This window comes from Struthio camelus, chromosome 3, assembly GCF_040807025.1.
Source record: "Struthio camelus isolate bStrCam1 chromosome 3, bStrCam1.hap1, whole genome shotgun sequence".
NCBI lineage: Eukaryota > Metazoa > Chordata > Aves > Struthioniformes > Struthionidae > Struthio > Struthio camelus.
In genome coordinates this window covers 34,729,753-34,751,853 of record NC_090944.1, presented here as the reverse complement: position 1 = coordinate 34,751,853, position 22,101 = coordinate 34,729,753, and the positions used below count along the sequence as shown (strand labels likewise).

The window sequence follows — 22,101 nt, the reverse complement described above, 5'->3', positions numbered from 1 at the left end:
TCATTACTGCGCATCTCTGTTATACAGATATCAGCTATATCTAGGATTTTCAAGGAAGCTTAAACTGAAAAGAGTCATCAATGAAAAGTGATTGTATATCTGGTGTACTATATGAAAACATCTGACTGAGGAAATTCACCGGACAAAGACATAAAATTAGAGGAAATAATATGACAGTAAGAATTACGGTGAACTGCTATATTAAAGTATTTAAGAGATTTAATATGAATTACAAAGTGTCTAATTTCGTTATAGTGTCTATAGGCCCAAAAATGGATCAGAGAAGATGTGATGATGTATTTCATGAAGCGATATGAGACGCTGAAACATGCTGACACTCTCCATTCAATACTGGATGGAGTCCATGAGGAATCCAAACTAGAGATGCTGATCAGCAGATACTGGTGGAGGAGTCAGAGCTTGACAGAAAATACTTTTCATGGAGAAGGATTGTGCCAGTTGGTTCTACATTTGAGAAGAGCAGCAGGAAATAAGGAAGAGAGGGCAGAACAACAGGAAAAATGAGAACTGGAAATAGACTCCAAAATCGAAGTTAATATAGAGAAACATTCCTTCTGTTAAAATCAGCACAAGGCACTATGTGCAACATTCAGTTGTCTGTATCACAGAATTTTTCTCTTTCTTTTCTCTTCAGTTAGACATAAAATACTTTACACATAAAGTTGCATGTAAATAGCTATATGATTTTTTGTTCTAGTGCCTTATATTTTGATGCACGTCTTTGTGTAAATACCCCTATTTTTAAGACTATCTTTTTAAAATCTAAAGATTAAGTGTAAATTTAAATAATTTTATTTTGAAAAAAGAATTTTCAGATTATATACACCGAAATAATATAAATTAAATGAAGTAAATAGGTTCCATATTTTTGAGATGTGACTAATATAACTGACACAAGCCTATAAAATATGGTAATTAATATATAATTGTAATTAAAGTTTTGGGTCCTTTACATTTCAATAAAATGCTTAACCATAATTAAAACCAAGGGCAGTTCTAATTTTTCCTTTGTAAAATAATGACTCAGAGTGAAAGAACTTTTCATTGTTTGTCCAGCTAATTGCTGATCATTCAAACTGTCATGAAATCTTAAGGCTGGCACAAAGGATTTGGATTTTCATTTAGTTGGACTAAATAACATTTCAAATGAGCCTTTCAAAAGAATTTAGAGCAATCAGGCTTGTGAAGAACAGAGAGGAACTAACTGAATAAGGCAGTGACATCATCCTTTGTAACATCACATTTGGAGAGAGTAGGATTGATGGCAATGGGTGGCTAGAGGGCTATGACTGGCAAGTAAGAGACAGAAATATTATCGCAGATAGTATGTTCAAATAGGATGTTTATTAAAATTCAATAAAATAGATGAAGACAGAGTCCCAGTTGGAGGGCTGGAAGCAGTCATGATATGGAAGAGGGAGAAGGAAGACGGGCACCGCTGCAGCTTGTCCAGCACTCAGTTCAGCTTGTGCAGGAAGAAGAGTAGCCTGAAGGCTCTTTAACACCATGCTTTCCTCCTGCTCTTCCCAACACTCCCGTCAGGCCGATGCACCCTCCTTCTCTTGAAGCCTAGTTAGATTTTCAGCAAAGGAGAAGATTCTGTCCTGCAACAAGGACCTACCGGCCATCTGCTAATCTGAATGCTCAAAGCATGTTCTCCATGAGAGCCCAGCGCAGTAGTAGTATTCCAGACTACTAAGACTATTGCTGAGGAACTGCAGAGTAAAGCCAGAGCAAGAAAAGATGTGGTACTGACCAGTTCCTGGGTCAACAGAAGACTAATATTCCTGAAAAGACCATAATCCTGAAGACTGATGAATGCTGCCCTTCTGTGCCTCTTGCTCTAAGCTAATGAGCTTGGTCTTATTTGCCTCTTCCTCTTCTTACAGCTGCAGAGCTTTGGAGGGAGGCAGCTGCATTATTCTCCAAGAAGCACACAGCATAGAAAATGGTCATTTTCTCTTCTTGGCAGAAAACATCAGAAGTCAGATATTTCTGCAAAAGATGTAGGCTAAGGAAGCGTTTTCAGCTGGAAAATAAAGCTCGTCAAAATGGTTCACAACATGGTGTTGGGGACCAGAGGCCTCAAATTTCTCCTTTAAGTTTCATGCAAATAAGCAACTGGACAGAGAAAAAAATTATTAGTCCTTCACTTGAAAAAAAGCTGTAGCTTAACTCAACTCTTCTTAAACTGCAACCTACATGGGGTACAACTTCATGGGAAACCAGTCTTATATGGTCTATTTGCTTTTTTTCAGTTAACTCACAAATTATATTATTTTTAAAATTTCTGATGGTTAATAAAAACTGAATGTGGTCTTATGAATAAAGTCTTTTATATAACATATGAACTAATGTACTGAACCTTCATTTTTTGTCACTAGTTGGGTTGTGAGTGGTGATTCATGGAAAACAAAAAATAATAAAAAAGGTGGAAAAACAGCAATCAAACAAAGCGTTCCTATGGCATTGCCATAAGAGAAACAGTTTTTGCTGCCTGGTACCTCAGGCTTAGTTAGTACAAGCAAGACACTTTATGACACTTTGTGTCACCATAATTCTTTAGATACCTTGACCCTATTGTATCTTCTGAGTAGAGCCAGAATTGCAGGTGTGCAGGCAGATAGCCATGACTGAGGTAGAGCTTATTTTTACAGAAGTACATACAGCTGGATCAGAATTTAAAAAATAAATACTCTGCAAGCTCAGCCACTGCCATTCACAATATCTGTGGTAGGCTTCACCTTGTCTAACATCAGTTACCTGAAACATTGATGTGCAGTTTTAGCTTGTCATGCAAGTTCCCTCCCAAGTCAAAAGATAAAAATGATCACTCCCAGACAGCAGTTCAACCCCCCCATCCAAAGAGAGGCACCCTGGAGATGCCGCTCCATCCATGAATTGGAGAGGGAATCCAGACAACAGAGTACACACTGAAGTTGGAAGAAATGAACGCTGTCCTTAGAGTGCTTCAAAAGCTCTGATGCCTTACACTGGTGCTTCACCAGCAGCTGGGCTCCTCTGGGCACCACCAAGTCCTGACTGCAGTAACAACTACCAGTAAACGTGCAGTGGGGTCACTGCTCTTTGGTGGATGTTCTCCTTTTCACTCAGTCACGTGCAGGTCTTGTGCCAATCATTACGAACTTTACTAGCATTAACGAGAGACAACACCAAGTATTTAGCTAAGCATGACTCGCTACTTGCTTTGGCCATCTTACTTACTGTTACAGCATGGTTTGCTGCCTGGAAGGGGCTGCTTTTAGATGAAGCTTCAGCAGGACCAGCATCAAGCACGTTTGGCTCTGAAACGAGGGACCCCTTTAAAAATAAAGGAGCAGAAATGCTTTTTTTTTTTTTTTTTAATTCCAAACACTGTCTAAAAAAAGAGCAATTCCCTCCCTCTGAGGTGAGTTTAATGAATGTCTAGCCCCATTGCTGTATAAGGTTGAATGAGGACGAAAGCAAACAAACAGCAATTCTTCTTGCTGTTCCCCATTTTTGTTGAATGTATTGTACATTTGAACTGTTGAAATGCTTAGCTCAGGAATAAGAACTCGTAACACATAATATTAAGGGAAAATAGTGGTTATTTGCACACAGATTAGTCCTATGATAAAAACATCAAGACTCCTAAAGCCCACCTGAGTGCATTAATTCCTTCTCATCTCCCAGACATACACAAAGCAGATGTTTTTTTCTACATTCTTTAAATAGATGAATGATTCTGCCATCTTGTGGGAGAAAGAGAAAATATAACTATTTGTTGGTAATAACGGCATGACTGAACAGTACTGAAATTTCTTCATTAAATTAACAGACCTCAGCAGCTAGTATGTCTCAAATAGCCCTTGAAACAGGAATGAGTTACAGTTTCATGAAGGCACAGGAACAAATTGGTTGATTTTTCACCAGAAAGTCTGCTCAGAATTTAGGCGTACAACAACTAAAAATTTTGATTTTTTTCTTTTTTTGCTGAAAATCTGGTGATACGAAATATTTAACATCTCCCTTACATTTGTTAAAATAAAAAAGGTAAGGATAGTCCTTTATTAAAAGAAAAAAGGTAAAATCCTATAGAATGTAATGAGCAATTACCCCTTCAAAAATTTTAAACTTGCATATGTGAATATAGAAACTTAATCCTCTCTTAATAAGTCTATAGCATAGTTTTAAAAAATAAGCGGTTAATTTGTGGTGAATTTGGCTTTATCTGATATACATTGTATCCTTATCATGGGCAGTTTAATAGACAGACAATAATCCTTGTTCTATCCTACGACAAGAAGTATGCCAGAGTAAATGCTATTAATTCTAGAAAGAATAACGACAGCTTAAGAGAACAAGAGCTGGAAAAAATTATTGACCAGTTTCATCCTGAAATGCACGTAGAGGCTCTCCTCCTATTTTACCTTTCCCAGTAGGTGAAAAATCAATCAAAGAGTACTTCATAGTGTCACAAAAACATACGTGATCTCCACAACTGCAGAGAACCTCTTGGGAACCATCAGATTCACCAGAAACGATTGTGCTAGAAAATACTAGGCTTGAAGTAGAATAGCGCAAGAGACACATTTACTCCTCGTCACTGTAAGCCTCCATCCAAGTGGATTTACTTTGAGCTGTTCCTTCCCAACCAAAAATTGTCTTGGAGAAACAAGCTGAGGTAGTTTATATTTCTTTGAAACAGCTGCAATGAACTTGTCTAGTAAATCTAGTGCAATTTCAAAAGCAAGCTTCCTGGACCAAATACAACTGAGTTTTTGCTTGCAGAACTTCTTAGTAAGACCATTATTTTCATTTATAAACTAGCTATTAAAGCAAAGAATATTCTGTAAAGCACTTTAAACAAAGATCAAAAAACCATAATCTAATAAAAAGGAAAACAAAGATTCAACGTCACTGTAATTTTTTTTTTTTAAAATAATGTGGTTTGGGAAGTACCTAAATAGCTAAGCCTAAATCTAGATCTCAGTTTCCCCAAATTTGGATCAAAGATTTTAACAAGGAAACAGACTTTACATTAACAAACAAACTGCCTACCTCCACCACTCTGTCGCCTGTTTGTACTCCAGCCAAGTCTGCTGGGCCATCTTTCGGGAGCCGAGCAATCAAGATCCCCTGGTAACATAAAAAAACAAGTTGCAGACCTAACCCAGTTTCTTCTATTGTTCTCAGACACAAAAAGCAAATGGGAAGTAATTAAGTTTCAAAACTTGTTGTTCTGCTGCCTCTATTAAAATAAAAACTAAACATCTTAGCAGATTACCAGGAAAAAAGGTTCCATGGCTGACTGACATACACAACAAAGAGCAAAAGCCATTACTTGTTTACACTGTGCCATGGGGAACAGACTGGGAAATAAGGTTTTATTTAAAGGATAATTAAGGGAGAAGATGTGAGAAATACTTCTCTCAAGTCAAGTTAGCTCCTGGGAATGAGCAACAGGACAGGAGAGGCATGTGGATTGCATGCAAGGAGTGACCTTGAATACAGGTGGAAAATGGAAACTAGCCAATGGTGTTTCAGCCATGAGGCTGTCTTTGGGAAATCATCTGTTTACCTGAGGCTTTCTTTTCAAAATCATTCCTCCAGGAGCTTCTCCATCAAATTCTACTGCCAGTATCTATTTTGGGAAATCAGTTACCCATTTTTCCCCCTTGCCAACTGTATTACTAAGACAGTGGCATTACATTGAGGATGAGCTCAGAAAGAAAACAACAAAACATAACAGCTTCAAAGAACTGCTCATCAGTTTCTTTCTAATTATTACTAGATAAATTTTGAGTAATGAAATGCACCTCATCATTGTCTTTATATGGAGATGAGCCCTTTCCACCAGCAATGCTAATACCAAGACTCCCCATTTGACTGCACACAGTAATGGTTATCTGGAAAAGAATTATAATTATTAAGTGGGCTGATTAATCAAAAACATTACCTATGAATTACATGAGCAATGAAAGTCTAGCTCCCGTTCTGAACACCAGCAGATTTCCCCCTATACAGCTCAGCAAAGACAAAAATGGTGCTATTCTTAAATACTGTGGCATGCAAGACTAGTCTTTACTCTTCAGTAACATCAAGAATGCATTATTTCTAAACTCCAGGTTTTAGAGTCATGCCAAAACTTTAAAAGGCTGTTTATCATGTGCACTTTATTTTGCCCAGCTTCCTCTTCCTGGCTTTTGCCTCTGAGCAGCTCTATTGTTTTTAAAGGAAACAGACTGGGAGCCAGCTGCTACCCAGTGGGTGTATTCAAGCTGTAAGTCAGTGGCAAAACTCCCTCTGAATCCAGCAAGGCCATAACTTCAGCCAGTGCCACAGAATTGCCTGGCTCTACACTGGGAACATCCAGTGCACATTCTGGAAAAACAGGTGACCAAATCAGATGTTTCATAAAAGCCACCAATTAACTGAGGATTTTATCAGGGCAGCACCACCAGTATACATCAGGAGTGAAAAGTAAATACTTTTTGATAAGTTTACAAAGTACATTTGTTTTTAGACTTTAGAAGGAACTTTTCTGAGACCAGATAACTGAATTTAAGCAATATTATAGTAGGTTTTTAAAATATATTTTTGCAAGGTTTTTTTCTGTCTGTGTGTGTGTGCACTGCTGTGTCAAAACATTAGATAGCACTCTAACCATTGATTTAGGAGTAAAAATGTCAGGAAGTCTTTTAAAAAGTAACAGAAATTGGAATCCATCTAATTTGTTTTCATTCTCCTAGTATTGTCAAAAATATAGTGCCTCTGCTCAGTGACTTGGATATTTCTTTGAATTTACATACCTTACAGCATAAGCCAAATAAAATTATTTTCAAGTTCCAAAGACAGTTTACATTTAAGAATGATTCTTGGTTTTTTCTTTAATATAAAATGTTATTGCTATTAAATTTAACTAATTTGCATATACATAAAACAACAGTCATGTCGAATTTAAGGAACACATTGTAACAGTGCAGTGAAATTTGAACACAAAGCACAATCACCTGATCACATAAGGAAAATGCTCTTACTTTTATTGACTGAGTTCACATCTCTAAGATAATTCAGGTTGGAATAACTTTTGATATTTTACATTAAGAACATTTCAATACAGCTGGTGTTTCAAAACTTGACAAATGCATGCAGTTACTCTTGTAAGTATAACACATTCAGTTGAAATCCCTAATTTTTATGAAGGTATGAAAATACCACATTACCCAAATGAAAACCATTGCAAAATTTAGCTTAGGTTTAGCATTACTCGCATGCCAAAGAATTCACCAACCCAGTCTTGTTAGTAATGCATTAGTGAGTGCTTTTATGCCGAGTCCCAGCACAGGTGCCACCCCAGGTGAACCATCCTGCCTTGTGCTGTACCCCAAGTCCTGGGCACACTGCAACACTTTGCATTTCTGCTCTTATCTCCCTCTCTAAAGACGGCTAACGATCGAACCTACGCCTGCCCAAACGCCCCTCTGCTGGCCACTCAGCACAGAGAGGTGAACTGGAATTTGCTGCTGGTGTGGACTCCTGGGAGCCAGCCCATAAGGCGCATCTCATCATCTGCTGCGCAGTATACCAGCATGTGATGAATCCATTGAATCTGGAAAGTAGCTTCCTCTATAAATCTCAGCCCAAATCTTGCAGTTCTCCCTAATAAATTTTCACCTGAATATTCCCACTCATCTTCACTGGGTTACTCACATAACTGAAGCGTTCTCGTGCTGTAAGGTTAAAGCCATATTCCTAAATCAAGGCCTAAATATTTATATCTGAAGACTAAGCTGAGTGTTCATCTGCATAGACTTTTGACTGACCTTATGATATTCCAAAGCTGGGTACAGAAAACAGGAGAAAATTGAAAGAACATGGCTACCAAGAGGTGGGTTTTTTTTTTTCCCTTAAGAGCAAATTCTATTTCCACAGAAGCCAATGGGAGCAAGGACAAACCTCAGCTTACGTTCTATGACTGCTCAATTCCATACCAACTACAGTGTGATGTCCTCCTTTACATCTTTTATAAATAGTCCTGCATAAAAGGCAGAATTTCTCACACGCATGCAGATCCTGTGTGCATCATGGTTCATTACCTTCAGCGGGGGCTGCGCCACATCTGCAGCCCTCGTGTCCTCTGGAAACCTGTTGGTCTCTACTGCTGTTGAGACAGGTGACTGCGTCCTATTGTTACTCCTTGGAAAAGTTTTCCCTTTCATTGCTGCTTTGTGCTTTTCTTGAAGGGCTGCTCTAATATTTCTTTGATCCCTTATGTTATCATCAGTATCAAAAAGACTGCCAGAAAACTTGGAAATAGGTTCCTAGGGGTTAAAGATAAAAAAGGTAAACAATGCAAAGGCAATGAGAATAGCTATCTGACACTTTGTGCACTAAATTAGATTTGTTCCTCTCTACTAAATAAATTGCTGTATGTTAGCATTTATCTCACTGAAGACACTGGACCGACACGCAACGTTAAAGCAAATGTACAAAAGTTACATAGTTATTTCTCTGGCATGGTCTTTCCTCAACACAGCAGTGGAGATTCATGGGAATAGGGAGAGGACTGGGATGCGTATAGACTATCACTATGTCCCCTGACACACACAAGCACCTCTAACACTCCTTCCCACCTTCCTCCTCTAAATACAATAATACCTTATGAAAAGGGATGGAGCGTGGAAGTGAGGCTATTCTGGACAACACTGGTAGCTCAGTAGCAGTGAATCCACTGTCTTAGGGAAAGGAGTCATATATGGTCTGCAAAGGAAAGGGCTTTCCACACAGAAAATAATACCTTTCTCATGGTTTCTCAAGGCTAATCTTCCCTATTTGGGAGCACAGGTGTAAGATGGAAAGCTAACCCCAACTTTATATATGTATCTCCAAAAGAAGATTTTGTTTAAGTGTGTTAATGTGACTTTATTTAGCTGCAAGTGGCAGTGGGTGGAGACTTGCAAACTTGGTAACAATCCAGTGGTTTCAGGATCTGCTGGCACTAGAGACTCAGAGGTGGCATATCCTTAACACCACTCTGAAGCCTGCCTCTGGGATTTGCAAAGATCCATGTAGTTATTCTGTAGCTATGTAGATACAGAGAGTGATACCGGGCGTATAGGGAGGGTAATATCACCCTATTCGTAGCTAACCCACAAGGGCTTGAAAAGAGAAATACACAATTAAAACATATCCACCAAATAATCTGAGCTTCAGAAAAATTTGACTGCAAAACACAATGAAATTTTCCAGTTATCAGTTTTGCTTGGCAGGGTGGTTAAATGAAACTCAGCCATGATCTCCTAACTGCTCACATTTTATAGACGCCTTATTCATACTTAGCTGCTTTTTTCTCCTTAATTTGATGGGTAAGGTTGAATCAAATCAAATTTTCTAATCATTCATCTACTGCTGGCAGTAAAACAATGCAACAATGGTCAACACCTTTGAATATAAACCCCATAAACATCTTCCTAAAGCTTGGAAGTCTAATACCAATAATAAAAAGGCAATAGCTGTTATCATGAACAGCTGCCCAGAAAGCCCACTGGACACTTTGTTTTTAAGCCTAAAGTGGAGCTTTTTCACAATATCTTTCTGGTTGAGATGGAAAGAAGCATCATCAGCACCAGGGAGAGCAAATGAGGCATGACTGCTTCCTATTTTCATTTAAAATTAAACAGGAATTTAACCAGCAGCAAATTATAACCAAATCTCAGTCAATTAACTTCATGGGCTGAGGGACAATGAGAAAAAAAAAACTGCCTTAGTGCGCAGGCCGTAAAAAACAAACTTACCCAGGGGAGAACATGAAAGAACAGCCTGGCCGGGGGACAGAACTGTACTGCAAATTGTATAAATATAGTGAAACGGATATCAAGAGCACATATAGATTTTTAAAGCGAGAAACTCCCAAGATTCTCATATTATCAGATTGGCACAAAAGAGGCCCAGCCATGTGATACGGACTGTTAAATTGCCATTAGGCACAAATGCAGTTGCAGTCAAGGGATATTCTGGAAAGGCTGAACTTGGTATTAGTCAAATAACTTGCATTTAGTTGGTTCACGGCTTTTGAGCCTGTTGCATCAGCTATGCACTGTGATTTGTTTCACCCCGTCAACTCTGACATTTATTCTTTCTTCTTCTCTAAGAGGCCGTTCTCCTGTAATGGCCTGGGGCTGACTAATCCTCACCAATTAGCACCGCTGCTCTGCTTGTGTTGGGGGCTCTGGGTGCGAGAGAGCAAGGTCAGCAGCAGGGCCAGCTGGAAGAGGGGACCACGGAGCAGGCACCCCGGCAGCACAGGGGGCTCAGAGGTGGGGGTCGCAAGCAGAAAAGGCTGCTGGCAGGAGCTCCCAAGGCGACAGTTGTCAGCAGAGAAACTTGGGAACGTGAACAAAACAGAGAGGCGCAGCAGGATCCCATCCGGGAAGCAGCGGCACCGCTGCGAGACCATCTCCTGCTGCTCAGCGTGGGATCCTTTGGCAGAGGGGCAAAGGAGCAGGGAGGCGAGTTCTCCCCTTTACTCCCAGCAGATCTGCGGATGACAGACTGCTGCACAATCCCCTGCCAGGGAAAGGCTTTGAGAGTGCAGTCACCTCCTATACAACCTCCTCTTCTCATGTTATGGGAAGTCTTCCCAAGTGCCAGTCCACTGCCATCCCATGGCACCTGCACATCTCTCACACCCAGTACTGGCCAGACACCACGCTGCAAGTTCTGCTAACAAATCACTTACCTGAAAGCACAGAGAGATGTTGCTAATTGGATATATAAGTAGAAGTGAAATAAAAAAGATAACCTTTCTGTATTTCATCGCTGATCAGATTACTTGCCTTAATCTGCAAGTTCCACTATACTCTTAGGGGTTGGGTGGTGGTTTTGATTGAAAGCAAAGTAAAGGAATAAAAGATGATTCTAAGCCCTCTGCCACAAAACACAAGCAAGGACATGAAACAACAACACATTAGCACTACAAGGAGCTGATCCTAGGAGACGGTAGATCCAGCCTCCCTCTAACACAGAGCACTCTGCCACCCAGCCAGAAGTGCAGTTGTTCGAAGAGTTTGTAGTTTCTTGACAAGACACACAACATTGTCTCTCCTGGCTGTAAAGGAAACTACCTACATCCTCATCAGGATCCTCCAGTTCCTCCGCTTCTTGCTCAGGACTGATCCTTCCTTCCCTCCATTTTTCATTAGCAGAGCTGAGCTTGTACAGGTTACCGCCATGGAAACCTTCCTTTCCCTTTAACGAGGCCCAGCGAGAGCCCTGGGAGCTCCAGTTATGGCCACCGTACAGTTTGGGAGACTTGGGAAGCCACTTAACAGAGCCCTGAGAGGAAGAGGACAAAAAGATAGGCAATGAATAGATTTTAAGAAAGCGAATGCAGTATGCATGTGCAGAAATTGTCTGGCAACTTCTGCAAGGTATTTTATCACCTTGTAAATACAAGGTCTCCCCTTTTTACCTTGAGAGGTACCTTTAGTCCCAGAGAGACACTTTGTCAGTTAATGGGCTGATGATGCAATGAGCAAGCTAAGGCTGCTGAAATTAATGGAAATCTTCAGTGAGACTCACATGCACAGGGAACCAAGCCCACCTCCAGCACCTCAGAGGAAGCAGTAACTGGCCAACTACAGTGTTCATTAACGATCTGTTCTGTACTACTAAGAAAATAACCACGAACACTTAGGCTTTGGTGACCATTTCAGCTCACATCTTGAATTAAACAACTTATCGATAGTTACCACTGCATTTTCCCTATTCTTTAAATAAAATGTTTTGCTGAAGGGTACCAATATAAGCTATAATACTAAATTGATCTTTTAAGGCTTTCCTGATTTTCAAAGGGTATAACAAGAGCTAAGATTGGAGAAAAGAGTAATTTACTGCATTTTATCTTCCTGCATGCAATTACAGTCCAATCTTCTCAAAGCATCAGTTATTTATTTACATTTAAAAAAAATCTTCACCTCTCTACTTCACACATAGAAGTTACACATTTCTGAGAGCTTTTCAGGTAAATAAAACATGTGATATAGAAAAATCGCATGTAAAGAGGAGTGGAAGTGGTCCATAGATTTTTTTTTTTTTTTAACTTCCTTGTCTCTTTGAATGAGCTCTTTAGAGTATTATTACTGACTTAATGTAGATGCTACAACAGGCAAAAGTCTGTGAATAATGCAAGACTATTAACAAGACCTGCCAAAGGGCTTCAGACTGAATGGCAAAACTGGCTGTTTAAAAAAAAAAAAAAATCACAAGAAGTTCCTACCACTGCTGGAAATAAATAAAGAAATAAATAAATACTTGGCAAACTCTGGGGTCCCCCATCCCTGCTGCCTTCTTTGCCAGAAGCCGTTAACAATCCACACTTCTTTTTGAACATAGCTCCTCCTTAGCTCAAACCTACTCCAGATCAGTCCCAAAAGTTGGCCCTCCCTAAGTCCAACCCCATTCCACCTTCAGACAAAGCGACAGTTTGAGCATTCCTGAGAATCACTACTTCTGATCTTTTCTAAAGCACATTATAAGGATCTGAAAATGCCTTTAAAATACACACAAAAAAATCTCACAACTTTCCTACATCTGGTCTACATAGTCTTCAAAACTAAAATCCGGAACATACCCCAAGCAGAAGTCTACATTAAATTAACACTTTGTGTCTTATTATTATGGCAACGATTAATATGCTTCATAGAATTCTTAGCAAAAAGTAAATAAGTCAGGAATTTCTCAAAACTTCATTATAGGGGACTTAAAATCTAGTTTAACTCAAGAACAAAAACCCACACAAAAGGACTATTTTCAGAAGTGATGTACAACTTCTGGATAAACAACCAGAGACACTTAAAGGTTATCAATCTCAAGAGCATAGGAATTGAGCATTTTATGAATATCACTCCTGATACCCACCTTGACATAGCGCGTATCTCAATGTAGAAGGTATGGCAAAAATACCTCTAAAGCTTTTCAAGAAACGTCCAACATCCCTCCCACCCAAACATATAAAAGTGTACTGCAGAATTAAGCTGATACAGGCAATGCACATGGTTAGAAGTAAATTGTCTTATGAAGCAAACAACCTAACATTCAAATTCTCCAATTATTTATTTTACATAGCTGCAGCTTCAAATAATCTTGCTCAAATGTACCCATTAACAGGCAAAATGACCCATAATACTTTTGCACATAAGCCAGATGTTTTCTCTTTGGCATTCCACTGCTTCCCACTTTTTCTGACCAGCTCAGATTTTACCCTTCAGCAAGATCGTACTTTGCTTCAGACATAGGAAGAAAGAATTTTCAGAAATTTGAGTCAAGGTTGACCACATACATTTATTAAACTGAACTTCAGAAGTCATCTTTATAGTAACCTTTATCTTTCTTTCAAGCTTTCTTTTAAATTTACTTTTAAAATTCCTTAAGTTGATATAAAATCTAATAGCACAAAATAGCCTTGTATGAATAGATATGTTAACACACATGATCCAGTAAGGCAAAGAAACTGAAGAAAAAAACGTTATCACCAAGCTTACGGTGGACCAATCAGCGGTACATTCACATTTTTTAAACAGATTTAGTAATTTTTAAAATCAGTTTTCCCTTTTTAACACAAAATGGTTAAGTTCACACAAACACACAAAGTTCTTGCTGGTGTCAATGCCACAGATGTCAGTACCCCACTTAAAAGGAAGATAGGACAAGTTTGTCAATACTAGACATACTGACTCATCTTTTGTTGCTGAAGGAGCTCCCTTTGGGATTCTTCATTTGCCTTTTTTTTTTTTTTTTGCCTTTTTTCCCCCCTTAATTTTGGTGAACAGATTGGAAAATGTGCAAGGACAGTGTTTCAGTGTCTCGTAGGAAAAGATTATAGACCTTTCTGTAAGTTTTTAAAAGATCATAGCCCAAAATGTGTTACATTTGACACAGAATACGTGATTTGCCTCTGTAAGAAGTCAGCTGCTAAATCACATTTTGAACTGCACTGACGTTCACCAGTACCACCCTTTGCTGATAAATAGCCATGATTTCTGGTTATGCTGAACCACACATCTTAGTGCGCTCAAGCTGGCTGTACATTAGTTCATTAATGAACTGAATGCAAAAGCAGCACAAACAATAATGTCGCATTAGAGGCTCCCACTCCTGACAATTCACGAAGCACAAGGCACGATATCTCACGGTATTTCTATGCTACTTGCCTTGAATAAGGAAATACAGGGCACTCTCAGAAACTTTGTTTCCTATTCAAGTAACAAAGAGGATAAAAATTCTAATCAAAGCTTGAAAGAGCATACTATCTAAAATTGTTTATTTTTATTTTTTTTATTTTAGGAGAGCTGATATGCTGGATGGCCTCCCAGCATTCAGGGTATTTCCATATATGGTCCTAACCATTCTCAACTTTTAAGCTCATTAGAAAATCACTCTAAAATTACCCATAGGTACAGTGAGGCATTTAGCTTTTTCTGAGGGATTGCCTCATCCTATTTGACCCTGATCCCTAAAGAATAGCCCCCAAACACAGCACTCCAATTTCTTGTCCCGTAAGATCAGCATGAGGCTCTTCTCTCAAAGCAACACAAGCTGAAAAACATAAACGCTACACGCGGGTAGATCTCTAAGTTAGCTTAAAAAGAAAATCACTTCGCTCTTCAGAATACATTCAAGAGCTGTGGTAGCCTCCTGCATGCATGAAGAGCGAGTGGATTTTCTTCACCTTTATTGACCTTACAGCTAAGTTGGGACGCACAACTGCTCCCTACGTGTATTCTCCTGTGGTAGAATAACTTTTGTCAAGCTGACATACAGTCATAAAGGAGCTCTTAGGAGCATACTTGAAATTCACGATCTGTTTCACACCTCACATCTTTTCCGCAACTCTTTAATTTCTCTTTAATTTCATCTTGATCCACAGAAGTTTATGGTAACATAGAAATGGCATGACAATTCTGAATAAGAGCAGTCACGCTCTCATTAGGTCTACACAGAATCACAGAACAGTTGAAGTCAGAAGGGACCTCTGGAGATCATCTAGTCCAACCTCCCTGCTCAAGCAGGGTCCTCCAAAGCATACTTCCCAAGATCGCATCCAGGCGGGTTTTGAATATCTGCAGGAACATTCACACAATGCCATGGGGGAGATTTTACAAAAGCAGTTTCATAATTTGGTTATATCCATGGCAAAAGACTGAACAGGACAACTAGAAGTGGCTTTTAGTCCATATTTGCATCTATCTGTATAAGCAAAACACTGAATTATGCTTCTGTGAAATATAAAGAGAAAACAAAGTCAACAAATACTGCTAGTGAGAGTGTAACATAACACTACTTTGAAAACAAACCTTAATCCTATGTTACTTTACTTTCTACAATCCTTTTTCATGAAGAAAAAAGAGAAAAGGAAAAAAAAGGAAATAAAGATATTGGACTTAACACAGAGTTCAGTAGCAACACAAGGGGAGGACCAGAGAATGTCCTGTATGCTGTTCCTGGACCCAGGCAATGCCGGGGTGTCGCAGGGCTGGGGTCCTCCAGGCCTTTTGGAGGAAGCCAAGAGTAGCAATAGCGCTACACAATACCGCAAGTTCTTAGTTACACCCATAACGCTAAGACCTTGCTATAAGGAGGAAGAGATGGAAGGTATAGGCCGGTCGTTTGCTGTGTTAGAATATAGAGCAAACATTCCATCTTTTTATTGGATATATATTAAAAAAAAAAAAATCTCACCACTCTGACTTATTAAACTAGGTAACTTCTACATCATCTGACCATGGCCATCGACTGTGTTAGATGGGTATAAAGCTGAAATCACCCCTCAAAGTAGAAGTTAGCATAGTTTAGCTAACAAGCAGTCGCTTTGTACTCTGTATAGAGCTGTCTTAAAAAATCTCCAGTAATTCACTAGCTCCATCTTATTAGATTCAATATACTAGGATCATACTCTCAAACACAAAAGAAACTACCAGAAAATACATTTAATATTAAGAGAGAAAAATTAGTTCTCATTACAGAATTTTACAGACAATACTTCACAGGGGTAGTATGAAGACCAATGAGGTAGAAAGGGGGTTTTTTTTGTATTTTATACTTGGGGAAGCTGAAAGGCAAAAAGATTTAAATGGTCAATGTTTTAAGCTATTAGTAGCAAATACAGAGTGAAGCACTTAGTTTTAAAGTCTCTTTGCAATTCCTGCAATAAAACAAAGGGAGAAGGAAAATTCAATACTTCAGACTTTTTAAAACTTCCTGGATGTTTGGACTGTGCAACTCCAATGTTTTGTAAATGCAGAAGAAATGTTTGGGAAAAAGATATTTATAGGCCTCAGCATTTGTTATGTTGCATGGAAATACATTTTTCATCTCCCTTCACTAAGTAATGATCCTCTCTGATTGGTAAACAGATGGTTTTCCTTTGATATTTCACCAGTAAGTCAGGTGGGCTCCCTTTTTATCTTCTTCCAATCCATTTTTCATGTTTTCCAAGGCAGTCTCTTCAGAACATAAATATTCTTCTTTATCATAGCCCTGTATGTTAAGAGGACAAATTGTTCTCATAAAGTACAGGGTGTCTATTCTGATAAGATCTCACTAATAAATCCTCTACAGAATGAATTTCCTTCAGGGAACAAAGGTTTGCAAATGCTGTGTATCATCCTAAATCATTTTGGCAAATGAAAAAGCGGCTAAAAAACCCAAACATTAAAAGTCAAGAAATGAAAACCACCCACGTTTCTTGAGTACCATACTGAAACCATACTGTGACGAAGAAATACCATGCTTACAGCAATAATGTGGTAATCATCAGCAAAAAGAACCCAATGCAAAACCAGCAGAATTTTCAGTTTCCTAGAATATTTTGTCTGCGATACACTTGCTACTATTACTCCACTTAAACTACCAAATACCCATTCTACTCTATTTTTTCTATTAGAGAGGTGTTCAAAGAGCTGAAGTAATTAGTAAATAAGGGAAATACAAAATGTCCTTAAAAAGGTATTTCCTAGAATAGAAACACTTTCCCTTTTAAGAACAACCATCCACAACATATAGTCTTCTATTAACTGAAAATTATTTCAGACTCATTTTTAAAGAGCTTTCTTTTAAAGAGCTTTGCCTGATTCACATGAAACAAGGATGAAAGCTAAACAAAATGTTGTAAAAACAAAGGCATAATTGAATATGCTTTCACTGTAGAAGAGGCAGCATAAAAGCTGCCTGAACAGATTATTGAATTAAGCTTTCCATAGGGAAAGTTTGCTAACAGTAAATACATCACTCAATTTTAAACTTTGTTGTTTAATTATTAATTAGCCAGAATACCATTTTGAATTTTCCAAAGATACATTTAAACAAAAGAAAAATTTTGTAAGTTTTGCTAAAATAACCGTTCTGCAAATGCTCTTCAGACTTGCTGTTTCCTCACCTCTGGAATGGAAAAAGGCCACCAGCAATATTCAAATAACCAGTCTTTTGTTAGTTACTTTAGATTTTTGTTTTGAACTTGCTTGTTGAAAGCACGTGATGTCATCAATAAGCTATACACACAGGGAAATTCATCGACTTCTATAGGCACGTAGTACCTTGCTTAATCTTCCAGAAACATAGAACAATCATATCTGCTCTAAGCTATTTTTAAATGGTTTAATGCAGCCCATTTGTCCTGGGTTTGGGTAAAACCGGTAAATTATTGGAAGAGATCTGAACCACCATTAGCATACTGCCGTAATTTGCTTTAGTGTGCCTCAGAACCAAAAAAGAGATGGTTAAGTTCTTTGGTCTGATATAAAACTAATTTAGAAGAGCTAAGTCCTTTATCTGCATTCTTCTGGGGATGCTTACAAAGCTAAACTGAAGCTGCTATTGATTTAGCAGTATTTGCAAGCTGTGTGCCTCTCTATGGATTTTGAAGAAAGGTATCATATTCCGTGCTTGTCTACCACCAAGAGTGTTGCTAACATTTTGGTTATTACTGTTACCATGCCCTCAGTTGCAAATCCAGAGAAGATTCAGGTCAGGGCAACATTTCGTAACAACAGACCAGCACTAAGAGAGAAAGTGTCAAAGGTTACTGGACATCAGTTGTCAACTTCCTAGTATTAATAGCAAGATGCAATTTGCTAAATCCCCTCGCTGAAGCAACAACGAAGCACTATAGTCCTTCCTAAGAATGGCACCAATGCTGAACTCTTCAGGAGAGAACGATTCTGTATAAACGTAGGCAGCCTTTCAAGATCTCAGTGTTAACACCAACAGTGTTACTCTATTAAGAACAAACTGCACACCCTGAACAAGTTACAAATTCAAAACCTGATAGCTATGCTTCCTTGCTCCTCAAGTTATCTGAAGGCCAGCCCAGCCACACGCACTGAGCCCCTCCCAAGCTCTTGCTTCTGAAGAATGCAAGAGTGGTGCTTCTGTGGCCACAAGAACTGTACGATGCAGTCTCCTGCAAAGCAGCCCACAAAACTGTCCTCATATTATATATCTGCTTTCCCCCACAAAAAACCCCACATTTTTCATCAAGCTGGTTGAACGCTACCTTTTGTTTCGGATGAAACAGGAAGGCAATGTCCCTCTGAAAACTTCACAAACAGTTCAGAAGAAAGGAAACACCCAAAACATTTATTGATAGCCAAGACCAGTCCACTGGGGGTTTTTTGTTTTTTTGATTTTTTGTTTTTAATTTCCTCTGATAGCCCCCTAATTACTAGAACAGACTAGGGTGTTTGACAGAAGTTGAAGATGAGAAACTGTCTTCCAAGCCTATTAAAAAAATAAAATAATTTTTGCCACACGATTAAGAAAGGCAGTGAATTCTCCTCTGCTAACAAAAGCTCTAGATGTTTCTGATAAGTAGCATGCAACAGTCTCAGTGGGAAGTACACATTTACAATTAAACACATATTCAGCTTCAGGCTTGGAATACCTGATACATTTGAGAATACACTTCAAAAAAGTAAACTCCTGGTGTCACTGCCCTCATCTTCAAAGCAGACTTTCTGAGTAGCAAGTAGCGAAATGTGTTAAGTAGCTAATCAGCTAAAAATGGTTCATTCAACTCTGGTTAAAGCACTAACATTAGACAATAAACAGTCTGATCAGCTCATCCTGGAAAAAAACAAGTCAATTGCAGGGCTGGAAAGTACCGGCGCATGCAAGTTTCCAGTACTCATTTTCCCACACTACCCTGATTACCAGAAAAATGGGATCCAAACCAGAAAAATATTCTCAACATATAAATTATACGGAAACTGGAAAAAGCCTGCAGCAACACACAAGAGATGGAAAATCTGTTGCTACACTAATTACACTAGAAATGGTAGTAAGAGAATGCTTTTGTTTCTACTCTAAGACTACAGAACTGTGACTTCCAATAAAGTCAGCTCACATGTAGTAACTGAGTAGTTAATATTAAATCTACTCCATGACTGCAGTCAATCGGTTTTCCCTAGTTACATGTTAGCTATTAAACCACGCGTAAGTATTGCAGTGTTTCCTCAAACTATGGCTTGTGTTATACCCGTGTTCAAAAAGTGTTACAAAGGAATTAGAGAAAGCAGAAGTTGAAAGAGAAAGTTACAATTAAAAAATTATATTCATTACTCAGGCTCCTCAAAGCATCACACAAGATAAAGGAGCTAGAATAGAGATTGGGAAGAAAAGTTCATGCTTTCAAGGAGTTAGAGATACACACTGCTTCAGTGTAATAAACAACTAGCGTTCTCTACCCATAAAATACAGTTAAAATTGTGTGGAACCTTATCAACACTTCTGGGAGAACAAGCGTACCTAAAACAGTCTAAAAATAGCAAGCATAGGGGTCAGGGCCATTAAGACAGTCATCTTTTGCCATCCCTGTTAGCATAACTCTCAAATATCAAAACAAGTCCTGCTGACAACTATGACTTTGCAAATGGTGACCACCGCTTTCTAAGGGAGGTGTCTAGGCATCTCCCCAATAAATTCGTAGTGAGCACCTTTGAGTTTGGTGACTTTTGCAGCTCTCATTTGAGAGATCAGAGCAACTGCTGCGTTTTCGGGCTGCTGCAGTTTTGGTAAGCTGGAACGACATGTGAGTCACCCTTTCTGTAATAGAGAGGCTAAGGACCAAACATTTAGGACTTGGGAGAGAGAGGGTAGCCAGCCTGTCACTATTTGAATAGGGAATATCCAAATATCATTTTAGCCATGCAAGCAAACGACACTTCAATTGCTATTATTCTACACATCCAGCAGCTGTTGCAATACCTCAAGTTTTCATTAGCCTGGAAAAGTACACTGACTGCCAGTTTCCCCAAAGATCCCTCACAAAATAGTTTATGCTGCTGAACTACTGGTAGTTCAAATTGCCTTACACAAAGAGCATAAACAAGACATTAACAAAACAACGTGTTATGCAGTCTTAGCTTCGATAAAAAATAGATCTCCTCTTCCAGCTCTCCCGTAGAGCTTCACTAGAGAAATATAACGAGAACCCAGAGAGACTTTCAACGAGCACATATTCACACAACGACGACAGACTTCTAAATGCAGTGACAAGTCGGGAACATGGACTGTCCCTTAGGGTCAGTGGCAGGATGGCCTAGTGAGGCCCTCTGCCTCCCGTAACAGCCAGTCATACAAAGGTTGGATTCTATTGTGAGCTCAATTCATTTTCTTCTATAAATCAAGAGAGGCAAACAGATGCCTTCAATAAGCAATTCAGATGACCTATCTTAGGCTGGGATTTCTACAGGGAGATTAGACTAGCCACCCAACTTTTACACAGTTAGGGCGAAGGGAGGTGAAAGATGCCCAAAATGAAGGCAACAGGCCTAGATCGCCCAGTCACTGTTCTTGCGTGGCTTCCGCGCCAGAACCAAAACACATATTCCTCTCACTGTTAAATCAAAAGTTGATTTGTGAGCAATTATTTCATGTCAATGTTGATGCAGCTACTACTGCCTGTCTTCTGGCTGGATTTTGATCTGCTGCGCAATTTCCACAAACTTGTTCGTGCATACAAAATGCAACCGCCTAATGACAAAGCACCTACCATAAACCTACAACACAGTTTACGGATTATTCTGAGTTCAGCAGGGTGGAGTACGTGCACAAGGGCAGTTAATTATTCTCTTTTGATGGCAAGGCCCAAATCCAAACTTTACATATTCTTTTCAACCTGCTGGATCTTGAGCGCACACATACAAATCCACCCTAAATAGAAAACGTTAGAGTTGTCATCACAGAGCACACAGTCTTGCCGTCTTTGTCTTCAATCTGTCCTTCCTAAGGAATTCATTTTCATCTCCTTCAAACGGATTTGCTGACGTTTACTTGGACTCTGGATATACAGTCCAAGTATTTTCCACTTCTAATTGTTATTTTGTCAGGACTTTAAAAGGAAAATTCTATCCAAGGTTAGAGTCAGCTGTACCAAAATCTCATTTTATTTCTGGTTTTATTTTAATAGCAGCTTACCAAGAACAGCTGCAGATCTCTGCCTTGGGAAGAGTGAAATTCATTACCTCAAACTAACCTAATGTCTATCAAATTGCAACCGCTCCTGCAAATACATCAAACCTTGAAGTTTAAATCAGGAATCTTTGGGATGGGAACAAACCATAAAAATCTCATATATTTTGCTGTTTTAGATTTGAGTATTTGGCAGTGCTTTGCAACGCCCACTTGTTCAATACCAAAATGAAAGCAATACTTTTCGAAAAAGCTTCAAAATAAAAAGTTAATTGTTAATTTGCAAAAACTTATTATAACCTTCAATATTTCACAATTTTAACAGAGAAGTTAGTATTGCTCCCTGACCTCCTCCTTCCCAATCTTCTTCCAGAATCCCATATAAAACCAGAACTTCCAGGAGGAAATACTAAGTGGGAGGAAGGACACAGTTAGTCATACATGCAAAAGTGTTGCAGCGTTTCACTTTATTGAAATTTGGGTTCATTGCATCAGCTCACGGTAAATATGTTGACTCTTTGCTTCGAAGTGAGACTGCTCAAGCCTCTGCATGGAATGAGCTAGTGGTCTTTGTTAGCTCATAGAATGCACAGAATCCAGAGACACCAAATACCGTACTAATTTTTCAAA

At 38.9% G+C, this 22,101-nt stretch overlaps 1 protein-coding gene across 10 annotated transcripts in view; it reads right to left on the bottom strand.

Annotated features, from left to right (window-relative positions):
* Positions 1-22,101, bottom strand: part of LRRC1 (leucine rich repeat containing 1) — a 102,980-nt gene that overhangs the window by 8,328 nt on the left and 72,551 nt on the right. For 4 of the 10 annotated variants that reach the window (XM_068937390.1, XM_068937380.1, XM_068937383.1 and 1 more), the window contains 5 exons: positions 11,134-11,340; positions 8,103-8,327; positions 5,823-5,912; positions 5,065-5,142; positions 3,247-3,342 (listed from right to left, as the gene is read on the bottom strand). In XM_068937390.1, the coding sequence (XP_068793491.1) occupies positions 3,247-3,342; positions 5,065-5,142; positions 5,823-5,912; positions 8,103-8,327; positions 11,134-11,340 (696 nt within the window). Of the gene's footprint in view, positions 1-926; positions 2,143-3,246; positions 3,343-5,064; positions 5,143-5,822; positions 5,913-8,102; positions 8,328-11,133; positions 11,341-22,101 lie in introns of those variants that run through there. The other 6 variants (XM_068937385.1, XM_068937387.1, XM_068937384.1 and 3 more) reach the window with 6 other exon arrangements.